The sequence below is a fragment of the Acartia tonsa genome, chromosome 2, assembly GCF_053477335.1.
Source record: "Acartia tonsa isolate MP-2025a chromosome 2, ASM5347733v1, whole genome shotgun sequence".
Lineage (NCBI taxonomy): Eukaryota > Metazoa > Arthropoda > Copepoda > Calanoida > Acartiidae > Acartia > Acartia tonsa.
The window spans coordinates 29,293,988-29,307,602 of NC_137261.1; the positions used below are offsets into that span (position 1 = coordinate 29,293,988).

The 13,615-nt window shown below is 31.9% G+C and overlaps 1 protein-coding gene across 1 annotated transcript in view; it reads right to left on the reverse strand.

Moving 5' to 3' along the window:
- The window catches only part of LOC145309228 (uncharacterized), a 69,370-nt gene extending 59,878 nt beyond the window's left edge, over positions 1-9,492 (reverse strand). The window contains exons 1-4 of the mRNA XM_080150326.1: positions 9,316-9,492; positions 3,821-3,897; positions 1,284-1,337; positions 70-183 (exon numbers count right to left, since the gene is read on the reverse strand). Coding sequence (XP_080006452.1) covers positions 70-183; positions 1,284-1,337; positions 3,821-3,897; positions 9,316-9,451 — 381 coding nt within the window. The 5' untranslated portion in view covers positions 9,452-9,492. The remainder of the gene's footprint in view (positions 1-69; positions 184-1,283; positions 1,338-3,820; positions 3,898-9,315) is intronic.
- Between the last annotated feature and the right edge of the window lie 4,123 nt (positions 9,493-13,615).

Consider the following 13,615-nt stretch of genomic DNA (forward strand, 5'->3'; position numbering starts at 1 on the left):
GAACATGCCAGATCATCTGAGTACTGGACAGGTAGCTGTGGAGTTGCTTGACATACATAGAAATCATACCTGGGTTATGGAGCATGCCAGATCATCTGAGTACTGGACAGGTAGCTGTGGAGTAGCTGGACAAAGCAAACTTGTAGCTGCTGATCTACCATACTCAAATAATTGGATACCAATCTAAAATTAAGGAATAATACATTATAAATAAACACTTTAGTAGAATCTTCGGCCTCTCGGGGCTAACGAAACTGGTTTTAATCTTTAAATATCTACATAAAGCTGTCTAAAATAAGATGTTATAAATAAATAGTCTAATCTTTTAAACGTTATAATTCACTGTTGTTATTAGTTAGAATTAAAATTAATTAATAGAATGTACAGGATGTGTAATTGAAATATTAAAAAGTATAGGTGCATATTTTACAAGGATATAAAATTAATGGATCTACAAATGCCAGTTGCTCTAAGTATGACTATATTTTTAGCGAATGTTTAAAGATTTTGTCCAAAAAAAACATCCAACTATATATATTTCTGTCGGTTGTAAAAGTGGCGTAAGTAAAGTACTAAATAAAAATGGAGGGAGGAGGGGGGGGAGAGGGGTACCCAAAGTAGAGTACTAACCCTGCCGAAGTCTAGACCTGTTAGACTAATATATACATTACATAACCTAACCTAAAATGCATTAAGTTGGGGAAGTTGTTTTTTAAATAGTGTAAGACAAATATTTAAAGTGGAAATTTTTATTTAATAGCAAATTTCACGAACTAAAATATAACAAATTTGATGTCATTATTATTAAATTTTGAATAGAGTTTGTTAAATATATAATCCTATTCAAAATTTTGATAAAAGCAAAGTGTTATGTTATATCTTTTGACGTAATTTGTTATCCGCAATATATTTGTTAATTAACTTCTACTTAAAATATCATTTCCAATTAGATCATTTCTATTTCTAATATAATTATTTTAAGATTAAAACAAATTTGGATTAGATTCAGAAATCAAAACACTTCAGATGTAAAAAAGTATGGCATCGAAACCGATTGATGTCCGCTGTATTAGAACCGGTTCTCAGCCATACTGAAACAGCGTTTATCGTTTCGTATTGTAGACTTCTTATGACTTATAGATCATAGATTTATAAGTTTAATGTCCGTTTTGTTAGCCCCGACTAACGGCTCTTAGTTTCTAACACTCTTTAAAATCTTATCATTTTTTATTTTAATATCCGCGGAAAGCTGTCTATAATACGATGCGATAGATAACTATTACCTTTGTTCCTTTAGGACAATCCAAATTAAGAACTTGACCATCACAAGCTGCAGCCTAAAATATAAGTGCAGATCAATTATTTTGTTCTCTAGGGGCATTTTTTGATGCATTTTTTTCTAGGAGCGATTTATCTAGATATGATGGAGGTCCCCTTCCCCTATGAAAGTCAAAACCTTCTCTGGACTTATGCTTCACTGTAAAAGAAAACCCAATCGGTTTAGTGGTTAGCGAGATTCTTCGCTACACACACATATACACACAGAGTCAGACATCCTGTTACTTGTGGTTACGCTTGTGGTTGTAAACATTTAATAATATAAAATTCTAGGTAAGCTTGAAATAGTTATTTTAATATTTGGATTAAGTATGGAATGCAAAGGTTTGTCAGGCGGTTTCTCTCAGTTTGCCTAGTCGAGCTCTAAAACTCCCACTCCTTATTTTGAAAAAAATTGAAAATATGTTAGTGGAGGAGTCTTTTGTTTGTTTTTTTTACCTCAGGACAAGTTAGGTTAGGTTATATTGGGTAGCACAACAGGGTTAGGGCATCCCCCCTAAGCATATGGAAGAAACTACCCCCTCAATATAATTTTCAATTTATTTTTAAACTAAGGGGTGTAATGGGGGGGGGGTTAAGTGCTTTATAGGCACTTTAAGGGAAAGAACCGTCATTGCATTTACTGAAAAAAAGAATATTCGGGTATAGTCCCTTTCATAACATCGCACCTTATGGGGCGATTCTTAGTATTTTTTACAGTAGCTTTTCTCCTATTTCTAGCACCTGCGGGGGGCTAAAACCCTGCAGAGCCAATTACCTAACCCTATGGGGCAATCACCTAACCCAAAATAACATAACCTAAACTAAAATAACCTATAAAAAGCCATTTTAAAAATACGACGAATCGCCCCTTATGGGGCGATGTTACGAAAGGGACTATTCCCGAATATTCTTTATGTTTCTTACTTGATCCTAAAATTTCTTATTTGGAAATGCATATTTCTCTGGAATTAGAACACTAATACCTATTTAATATTTGGGAATTGTAAAAATAAAAAGTATTTACACAAACTTTTGCATTTTTTTATTCAATTTTATATAACATCATATTAGTGACTATTTAGTTATAAAAAGGTAGAAATAAACAAAATTGAATTAAAAAATTTTGATTTTATAAAAACATGAACGAGATTGGAATAAAAATCAATAGGTTCAGTAGTTAGCGAGATCTTAAAGGGCACCTAGACAAAAAAAACCTACTACTTTATTATATAGATTTAAAGCTTCATATATGTTATACTATGCTATTTTTATTTTAACATTTGTGGAAAATTGTCTGTAATACGATGGTATACTTGATCAGTATGACAGAGAACCGGTTCTAATCCAACGGATGTTAATCGGTTTCGAAGTCTTATTGGAAATTCTAATGAAATCTTTTTTTTTATAATAAAGAGCCGCTAGATATTAGAATAACATTCGATATTTTTTTTTTAGGAGCTACGCTAACATTTGACTTCGGCATTATGTTTTAAATTTATTTAAAATACCAGATTTCTTACTAAGACCAACTTATAAACACTATCGCAGTTAAGATACTCTATAAATTGAACAGATCAACAAATTTTTATTAAATTTTCTATTACTGTATCAAAGTTTACTGCTTATTTTAAATCTAAACCATTGTTATTGTTAGTTTTCAGCGATATGGAGCCGCCCTTTTTTGTATGGCTCAACACTGGTACCATAAAGTTTTGTATGGCTCAACACTGGAACCATAAAGTTTTGTATGGCTCAACACTGGTACCATAAAGTTTTGTATGGCTCAACACTGGTACCATAAAGTTGAAGTTTTGCATGGCTCAACACTGGTACCATAAAGTATTTGTATGGCTCAACACTGGTACAATAAAGTATTTGTATGGCTCAACACTGGTACCATAAAGATAATTTTTGTATGGCTCAACACTGGTACCATAACGTTTTGTATTGCTCAACACTGGTACCATAAAGTTTTGTATGGCTCAACACTGGTACCATAAAGTAGAAGTTTTGTATGGCTCAACACTGGTACCATAAAGTTTTGTATGGCTCAACACTGGTACCATAAAGTTTTGTATGGCTCAACACTGGTACCATAAAGTTTTGTATGGCTCAACACTGATACCATAATTTATTTGTATGGCTCAACACTGGTACCATAAAGTAGAATGTCCGGGTATACATTAAGGAATGAAAAGTGGAGCTGAAATCTTAAATGCGCGGCTCAATCTACAGAGAAAAATTTATATTCCAGAATGGCTTCAAAACCGATTGATATCCGCTGGATTAGAACCGATTCTCAGCCATACTGAAAATGCATATATAGTATCGTATTACAGAAAATTTTGCATGAATATTAAAATCATAAAAATAAAGCAATTTGTAAGACCGGAACTTAGGCCTCTCGGAGAAAACAAAACTGGTTTAAATTTTATAATCTTTTATTTTCATATCCGCTGAAATCTGTCTATAATACGATGCGATAGTGACTTTTTTATACCTGTTTATTTTGTAATGTGGAAGATAGCTGAGCAAAAGGATCTTTTCTGACAAGTTGGTATTGGCTATCACCAGGACCTAAAAATTTTGATAAAGAGCGTAATTTTTTCGCATTATTCCGTTAAGTTGTGTGCAAGACTCCAGTCAAATGCGCTTATAAGGTGAAACTATCCGTTTAATCATATTATGCGTTTAGTAAAAATTAAGTACAGTTTGACCTAATAAGCGCATTTGACTGGAAGCTTGCACCAAATTTTATATTTAGTCTATAAAAAGTTGAACGCTAAATGACCGCAAAAATTGAGTCTGGCTGACAATTCTTGTGACTTTAAACTAATATAAACAAATATGAGTCATCTTTCCTATAAAGCAACTTAGTTATTATTCTTAACAACAAATTTCCATATGAAATAATCATCCGAATTATCTGATTTTTGGAATACTGATTTCAATTACAGCAAAGTACAGTGTTATAAGCCAAGCAACTCTATTCACATTTATTTATTTTAAATCTTAAAGTACCATATTCTTTTTTAGTTTTAGTTTATAATGTTAGATTGAATAAGTTTAAAAATACAATTAACTGAAATTTTTCAAATTGAAAAAATTTTACAGATATTTTACTGGTTTAAATTTAGTATGTGTGTGTGTGTGTGGTTGTGTGACTATGAGTGTGTCTGACATGAGTGTGTGGTGTATAAAGGAAAGGGTGTGATTATATGTGTGTGTGTGTGTGTGTGAATGAGAGAGGTTAGGTTAGGGCTGATATTTTATAATCAACTATTCAAATAATTGTTCAAGTTTGAGTTTTTAAATTATTTGTTTTTTAAACAAAGTATTTCTAATAAAACTTTAAATATTGTGAAGTTTACTTAATTAGTAGAAGGTATTGTTAATAAATACTATCCTTAATTTTTATCCCCGTTGATATAAACTGTCTGTGCTACTAATAAAAAAAAACATGTCCTTTTACTCATGGATTTAAAGTGATAAGACAATAGCCGAAAAATTAATGTACATCCCCAATGATGATAAAGAAAATTAACCCTTCTCTAGATTGAAATTATTGTTTGAAAAGTTTGGAACCAACCAATCAAAATTCAATAAAGTGGTTAATCTATAGATTTTAATTAGTGGTTGAAAAATTTGGCCAAAGAATAAAAAAACTTTATGACTGGTGTAATAACCAGTCTAATGCACCCTCCCTCCATGTATTTTTCTGCATGAAAAAAAGAAAAAGCTATTAAAACTTTTTTATATAAAAACTGAGCTGCAAAGGGCCAATTTAGAATTATTTGATATTAGTTTGATTTGAATGGAAAATGGGAAAATTGGAAATTAATTTGTAAAGCAAAATATTTTATATTTAATTTGTAGCTGGGAGTTCAGTCAGTATTTGACACTTGGTTAGAATTAATTTGGTCAGTCTCTATTTCATGTTTTTGTTTTATACTGGCAGTACGAAAAGTACTTTGAAATTTGAACCTTTTCATATATGTATATTAGTAGCGGGTACACCCCTAGAGGCCTCAAAAAACACTCGAGGTATTGGGAGGGGGAGGGGGGAGGTGGGAAGACGATCCCTCATTAATTGAGGAGTTTGTAATTTTTGAGGGGGCGATATTTCTTAATAGTTGTGCCCTCCTTAAAAATAGTTAAAAACCTTATCAGGACGTGTAAGAAGCTACATTGTAAAGGAGAGCCATATCGGTTCATTGGTTTGCGAGATCCCTTGGTACACAGACATACGGGCCCTTTAGAGAAAATTATATAAGAGAGGTGCAGGATGTTTATCTCTGAAATTAAATTTTAGTATTGGGGGGGGGGGCGGTGTAGGGATTCTTCGGCAATATATATTTTTTAACGTTTCCAATCATCTCGAAAAAGCATTGAATGTTTACGGCATTTAAAGCTCTGTCGAAAAAAAATTCAGCCATTGCCGAGATTTTACACAACACAAATTCACTTAGTATAATGAAAAAAAAACAGATAGATAATGATTCCATATTATACTGTAAAATTGTTATACTTTCACCAACTTGAAAATGGAAATTGAAATTTTGTGTGCACGGACCTAAAGCAAAGGAATTGTGGTGGTTGAGTGCCTGCGGCTGAGTGCCCTTCAAATCAGGGAGGGAGGGAACATAAGGCTGTTTATTACAGTAATCTACAAAGTTTTCTTATTCGTTAGCTTTACAAAATTGGGGCCTTGATTGAATTTTGATTGGTTGGTTCAAGTTGATTGTCCAATTCTAATTACAATTTTCAAAATGGTTGATTTTGTGTATCATCATAGGAGATGAACATCAACTTATCGGCCATTGTCTTATCCCTTTAGATCCCTGCCTTCAAATACAAGGTTTCAATACTTACACACAGTTATGTGTACAAAATATATTTTTTCAGACAACCCCTTATGGAGAAAATAGCATAATAATAAGATATAATTTAATTAATGCTATAAGTGGTAATTGGATTTTTTCTCATTTTTCCTAAAAAATAGTTAAAAAGTACAAGATGTATATTTGTTAAAATAGGAATTTTCCTTCTAAAGTCTAAAGTTCGACAAGAATGAAAAAAATGCACAACTTGAAAATTCATTCTGAACACAGACGAAATATTATTAAACATAAACGTCTAAGGGTGGGTGTAAATAGGTATTTAACCCCATCAAACTTTAAATCCCCTCATTTTACCCCCCTTAAAATTTTTAAGATACAGTAAATCCCCCCTCAATTCTTTGTAACCCCTTAATATAACCACCTCAAAATAAAAGCTTGGACGCACAGAAACTAATGGTATACATATTCACGCATTAAATATGTTAGTGTAGCATTACAAACAGACAGACAAACAGACAGACCAAACTAATAATGTTTACATCACAAGTGAGTGTTGAAATCGACAGGAAAATCTGCAAATCCAAATTTTTTTGTCTGCGAATTTAAGATTAAAGTTTCGAATCTAAAGGAATACTTTTAGAATAGTTGGTGGAAAAAAAGAGGAAGAAATCAAATTTTAAGTTGGGTTTAAAAGAAAAGTTTAAAATATTGAATTTGATCATTATTCCCTGGATAGATGACAGCAAAATTAGATCACAAACTTTTTAGTAATGGATATAGAATATACGTGGATATATTGACAGGGGAAAACTTTGTCGTAAATTTAGCTTGCTAATATGGATCTCATTTATTGCACTGTTCGTTTATCCAGTTAAAAGGAGAGGGGATGAGGTAAAGGGGGTGGATGGGGTGGATGGGGATAACTGGTGTGAGCATCATTTTATCAGGGTAAATGAAAATCTGGTGCATCCTCCAAGTAATAATTTATTTATTATTTTAGCAGTAGTGATACTTCTTTATAATCATAAAAATCTATCAACTTCTAAATATTTCAGCAAATTTAATTATTAACTGACCTGCGATGATATTAACGTTAGATTTTTATATTTAGGCATATTTTGAAAATGCTTTCCCTACTTTTGTCAACAATATAAAAAAGATTAATAGTTATTTCTTTCATCGTATTATAAACCGCTTTTCGCGGATATAGAATGTACAAATATAAGATTAAAACTAGTTTTTTTAGCCCCGAGGTGCCGAAGGCACGGGCTAAAAAACTGGTTTTAATCTTATGAGTGTACATTTCTATATTTGTAGAAAGCTGGATATAATACGATGCTAGACATAGTTTTTTCGTATGGATGAGAACCGGTTCCTATCCACCGGATTCGAATGAATCAGGAAAATTAATTATCATTTTGAAATTTATTGAAGTTTATCTTTTCCAATATGGCTTCGAAACTGATTTTTATCCTCTGGATTCTCCGGTTCTCAGCCATACTGAAAAATCATGATAAAAATTCTAGCATACTATTTAAAATATCTAATTTTGTAATAACTTTATTTTGGATGAAAGTAAGTCTCGGTATGCTGTTAATATTTGAAGTAACTGGGTGCTCTAGGCTACTCTGGGCTGCCCCAAGGTTATCAGCTAAATAAAGGTATGTCAGCATATCCCCCAGAAATATTTACCAGTGCAAAAAAAGCTTACATTGATATATTATTTTACAACAAACTATTTGTATATTGAATGTATTGAATGCAGATACCTTAAGGGATAAGACAATAGACAATACATATACATATATGCCCAAAGATAATGAATAAAATTTATCCTCCTGTAGATTAAAATTGTTGATTGAAAAGTTTGGAACGAAATAATAATAATTTAATAAAAGTACCCAAAGTTTTTATGCTGTAGAACCAGAAAACGTATTATTAAAATTTTGGGTACCGGTATACTGTTACAGTCCAATGCCCCCCCCCCCCCCTCCCTGAATGATTTTAGTTTTCTGGTGATTTTAATAAAATTGTTATAAAGCGGAAAGGGTAGAACACCCTCAAATAAATATATGTAATTCCTACCCTCCCCCCCCCCCCACCCCCAAATTGATGTTGGAAAGTGCTTGGATACTCTTCAAAGGTCTGGAATATTCAACTTCAACTCATAGATATAGGCATAAAGACATTGCAGGAAAATTAATATCCGCTGGATTACAACCGGTTCTCAGTCATTCAAAAAGTTCATGTATGGCATCGAAATTACAGATAATTTTCCACGATTATAAGATATTATTCCATTATGGCTTCGAAACATATCAAAATCGGCTGGATTAGAACCGGTTCTTAGCCAAACTTTCTAGCCATGGCCTTCATCCCCTTGGGGCTAACAACACTGGATTTAATCTTAAATTTTTTCATTTCAATATTTGCGGAAAGCTGTCTTTTCGTGGAAAATTGTTTTTAATACGATGCTATTCATGATATTTCTTTATCAGTTCTAAACCAGCTGATATAAATCGGTTTCAAAGTCATACTGGAAAACAATTTTCCTCTATGTCCTATATTTTACAGTCCTGTGTAAAAATACTTGATTTGGGTTAATATTTCTTGGCAGGATTTGAAATAAATTGTTGTGTGTCTTTGCTGAGCAAACCATACAACATCCATTTGGCGAGTAGAGATTGCAATTCTACCGCGAGGGCAAATGTATATTGGAAATAGCTCTGAAATTTTACACAATTTGCATTGAAAAGAAGGAAAGTCAAATAAAACTGGCCTTTCATTTTCTTCATTCTCTTGTAAAGATCTTTCAATCTTTCTTATATAGCTCTATCTTGCATTCCTTTTATCTTTTTTTAAAATTAAACCATAAAAACTATAATAGTTATTTATTGCATCGTACTAAAAACAGCTTTACGCGGATATTAAAATTAAAAACTATAAGATTAAACCAGTTTTGTTAGCCCCGAGAAGCCAAAGGTCCGGGCTCACAAAGCTGGTAATAATTTTATGATTTTTTTTTTAACATTCGTGAGAAATGGTCTGTAATACGATGCCATACATGAGTTTTTAGTATGGCTGACAACCATTTCTAATCCAGTGGAGATCAATTGGTTTCGAAGCCATACTGGAAATTTTAACATTGACAAACCTGATAAACTGAATAGTATAAGAATAATGGAGAAGATCCCCTTGACGTCAGGTACAACAAATACAGCAGAACAAATATGGGGCTGAGAAGACCCCTGCGGGGCTCTACCACACACAGTCTCACCCGCAACCCGCATTCTTTATTGCCCAACTCTTGTTTCTCTCTCTTTATTCATTTTTGTCTGAAAAATTTAAGATATTAAAATCTAATTAAAAAAAATAAATGGCTGAATTTCTAGGTAAGTTTTGCATAACTAATTAGTCATATCATTAGAATATAGTTACATCGATAACATGCCAGCCATAATCACTTTTATTTATTGTCAATATTGTGATATCAATAGAATGAAGATATTGGATAACGACAGAATGCCATTAGTTAACAGGTATACCCAAATTTCCGTCATATGCAAAGTCCTTATATGCTAGGTGCAAAGCAGGGTCAATGACATATCAAAATTAATAGTAAATAATGAGTAAAACAATAAAAAAAAATTATGGGATTTTTAGTTTCTATTCTTTTATCTTTATATAATGAGTTATAAAGTTTACATACAAGGCTTAGATTAATTGCATTTGTTTGTTTGGTTCTTTGTTTTTAAACCTAATAAAAATGAATAAAACATTTAAAAACTCACATGAATATTACTTTAAAAAATATGCAAAGGTATTGCCAGAAAAATGGACAAAATTTACTTCATTTTCTTAATGTTTGCTTCGATCAATCAATCAAAGAAAATGTTTTTGGTTGAGGGGGGGGGGGTGACTGATCTTCTAGCTCCATAATGTCTAGCTAATCTAGTAATATTTAAATGGACATATTATTACTTGGATCTTACACCAGATTTTAATGTTCTCTAAGAAAGTGAAACTTTCAGTGGGCTAGAATATCGATTCCCCCCTCCCCTCCTACTGGATGTTGTTAATTTAGTTCCACGTTGGTAAGCTAAGTTGACGACAAATTTTCCCTGTCATAATATCCACGTATATTCTACATCCATTAATATTTGTTACATCCATTATATTGTTATATAATAAAATGATGTGATAAATATGAGGAACATGGTGTGATAAAACTTGGACTCCATGTTGCATCAAGAATTATAGGATATATAAAATAAGAACATTTTTACTCAAAATAAAAACCAATTTTAGTCAAAATCCAAATATTGTAAATCTTTGTTGATGAAAAAAATAAAAAAGTGACTTTCTTATGTCTCAAATTAGTATTTATGAATTATTTTCCTTATTTTAAAGCAGCATGACGTCTTTCTTTAAGTTAATATCCTGATCGAATGGTTTTTCTTTCCAGAGAAGCTTTGATCCAGGGAAAACTTCCATCTATATTGGGGAAGGCTACCTCCATACTCCAAAAAGAAATATCCCCTGCAAATAAATCACAACTAATATTTTATATCTAAAATGAAAAAGGAAGGGTAGAAGTGCCCAATATTTTAAAATAACGTATTTTTAATCGTTCGCTTAAAAACATTGAGGATTTTTTAAAATTTGATTTTTTGGTTTATTAAGTTGAGTGACCAAACGTTCCAACCACTAATTACAATCTACAGAAGTGATAATTTTGTATATCATTATTGGCCATTGGCTTTTTCCTTTAGATCCCTAGTAAAAACTAATATTTTGAAGATATTTACCTAACTTTTACCCCTAATGTTCTTAACAATTTTTGCATCTCTCCCAACTTCAACATTTATGTAATTCTTGCACTTTTAATATACATCAAAATATTACTCACTTCCTTTTACATATTTTTACTAAAATCTTAACAACTTTTATCTACAATCTTTATTTTGCGATTTAAATTGTTGTGGCTCTTCTTGTAAAGCAATATGTGTCTAATTCTACTTCAGGTTTCGCCAAAATAAAGACGCTAAAAATTATTATTAGAGACTTTTGACATTTAAACTATCTTGAACAACCCATGAGACTTTAGTGGAAATGATTGCGTACCGGTTTGAGGTTAGGTAAGTGTCAGATTCGTGTCTAAAGACGTCGAAACGGTGCCTCCAGCTGCAATGTCCAGCACGTGACAAGTGCATTCCAGCCGTAGATCAAAGTGTTTGTTGTTTGTTGGGTTTTTGTTGAGCAAAACGTTCAATTCAAATAATGTATTAAAAAATACTAAAACATTAGCAAGTAGAATTTAAAAAATCAGAAGATAACATAAAAAGCTGATTCTTAATTTATCTTATGAAATTTTATAGGAAATGTGGGGTACCATTTATGCAACATAAAGTAAGAAAAGTAATAATCTTCATCTTTGCATGAAACACATACCTAAGTATAGTATAGTGCATGGAAAATGATGTTTTATTTTTGGAAAGCATCTCTGTAAGTAACTGTTTCCCTGATTCATAATTCTTATATTTGAGTTTGAAATTTTTATACAAACCAACAGATCTATAGTAAAGATGTATTTTAAGATAACTAGCTTCTCTCCTTTTTCAATAACCTTTTTTCGACTGCTAGCAAATTGTTTTCTACTACTTGCTACAGTTAATATTCCCGTTACCATTAGTTGATTTTCTAAGACCCAATTGCGAGTCGGCACATTACGATAGGGAAAAACCCTTTCTCCCTCTAGTGTTTTACTCTAATAAGAAACCAACAAAGATGACCTCTTTATCCATCATGCCCCTGGCAACATTATAAAGGAGCAGCACTATCTAGCGCATGGTTTAGACGTTCCTTCTCATCTTATGCTAGGAAACAGCGTATAGTTAACAATAATAAATGACATCATACAATACAAATAACCTATAATGGAGTTATTTTTTATTGGACACTATACGCTGTTTCTTATGCTAGCCGCAACTCATTGACTGCACATTTAAGACTTCCAAACAAAGTTCGTATTATAGCAAGTTAGGTTGTTTTTTTTGAAAGTTAGGTCGTACCTCATTAGCAAGGTTTTGTTCAGAGATATACTAAAATAATGCCTAATGGTGTACTTGTCCTCTGAGGTTACCAAGAATGTCTACTAAATTGTAAACCTTTCTTATAAGATAACTGTACCTAACTTTTATATAAATCATACTAATATACAAAAAAAAAATTTGGTATAGTTCCTTTCGTGGCAACGCCTCTTAAGGGCGTTTCGTCGTATTTTCACAGTAGCTTTTCATAGGTTATTTTAGATTAGCTTAGGTTTTCCCCGAAGTGTAGGGCTAGGAAATTGGCCCCGCAGGATTAGAGCTCCCCGAAGGGGCTATGAATAGGAGAAAAGCTACTGTGAAAATACGACAAAATGCCCCTTAAGAAGCGTTGCCACGAAAGGGACTATACCCAAATATTTATTAGAGGAAAAGTAAAATTATGGTAAGTTTTACTAAAGAATTTTTGGGTCTTGCATAAGGTTTAAAATATTCTGCATAGAAAATGTACTTGAGTCTCAAACTAAAAGGAAAATAGTTTGTTACAATTTGCAGTGTAAACAACTTTAAATAATAATAAGGACGACAACATCTATAAAAACAAAGCTCTGAAAGCAAACAGTATTACAAACGAACATGAACACATGAAGAGTGTAAAAACTTTGTAAGCAGAATATTTTTTAAGAATACAAGAATTTATTATATTTTATGATGTTTATCTTTCCATCGTTCCCCCTCCGAATTAAAAAAAAGCCCCTTGATGTTAGGGGCGCAGCAGCCAGTAATGTAAAATGGTAATTTAACATTTATTTGATAAAAAAAGACATGATTACAACATGGTTTTTTTTATGAAAATCAGTAAAATTCAAATAAATGTATTTAAAATTAGACAACTTTTTCGTGCGTATGAAAATGTCAAGGCTTTTTTATACAGAAAAAAACACTGGCATGTCTTATGGTTTAAATATGTCTGAGGTGGTAAAGAGAGACTAATATTCTTGATATATAAAGCAAAGCTTTTCTATAGATAGGGTTTGTCCATCTGATCATAACAGATAGTTCTTACCGTTAAAAAGGCATGTTAGGATTCTTTTATTGATTTCAAACTTTGCCTGATGATTCCTATAGCAGTTATACCAGTTTGGTACTATTTATACAGCGTAGTCTAAAAAAGTTACCAGAAAGTCTGTATGTATATTTTTGATTTCTAATTTCCTTGAAAATAATTTCTGCATATTTTTTATTCTGTTCCTTGATTTCTGGAATAATGATTCCTAGGACAACTAAACTAATATACAAATTAATTAATCGTATTTAATTTGGTCTCTGATTAAAATTTTTGGAAAAAATGTCCGTGACTTATTTTTGTGTGAAGAAATTTAGAGTGAAAAGTTTTGAGGTTTGAAT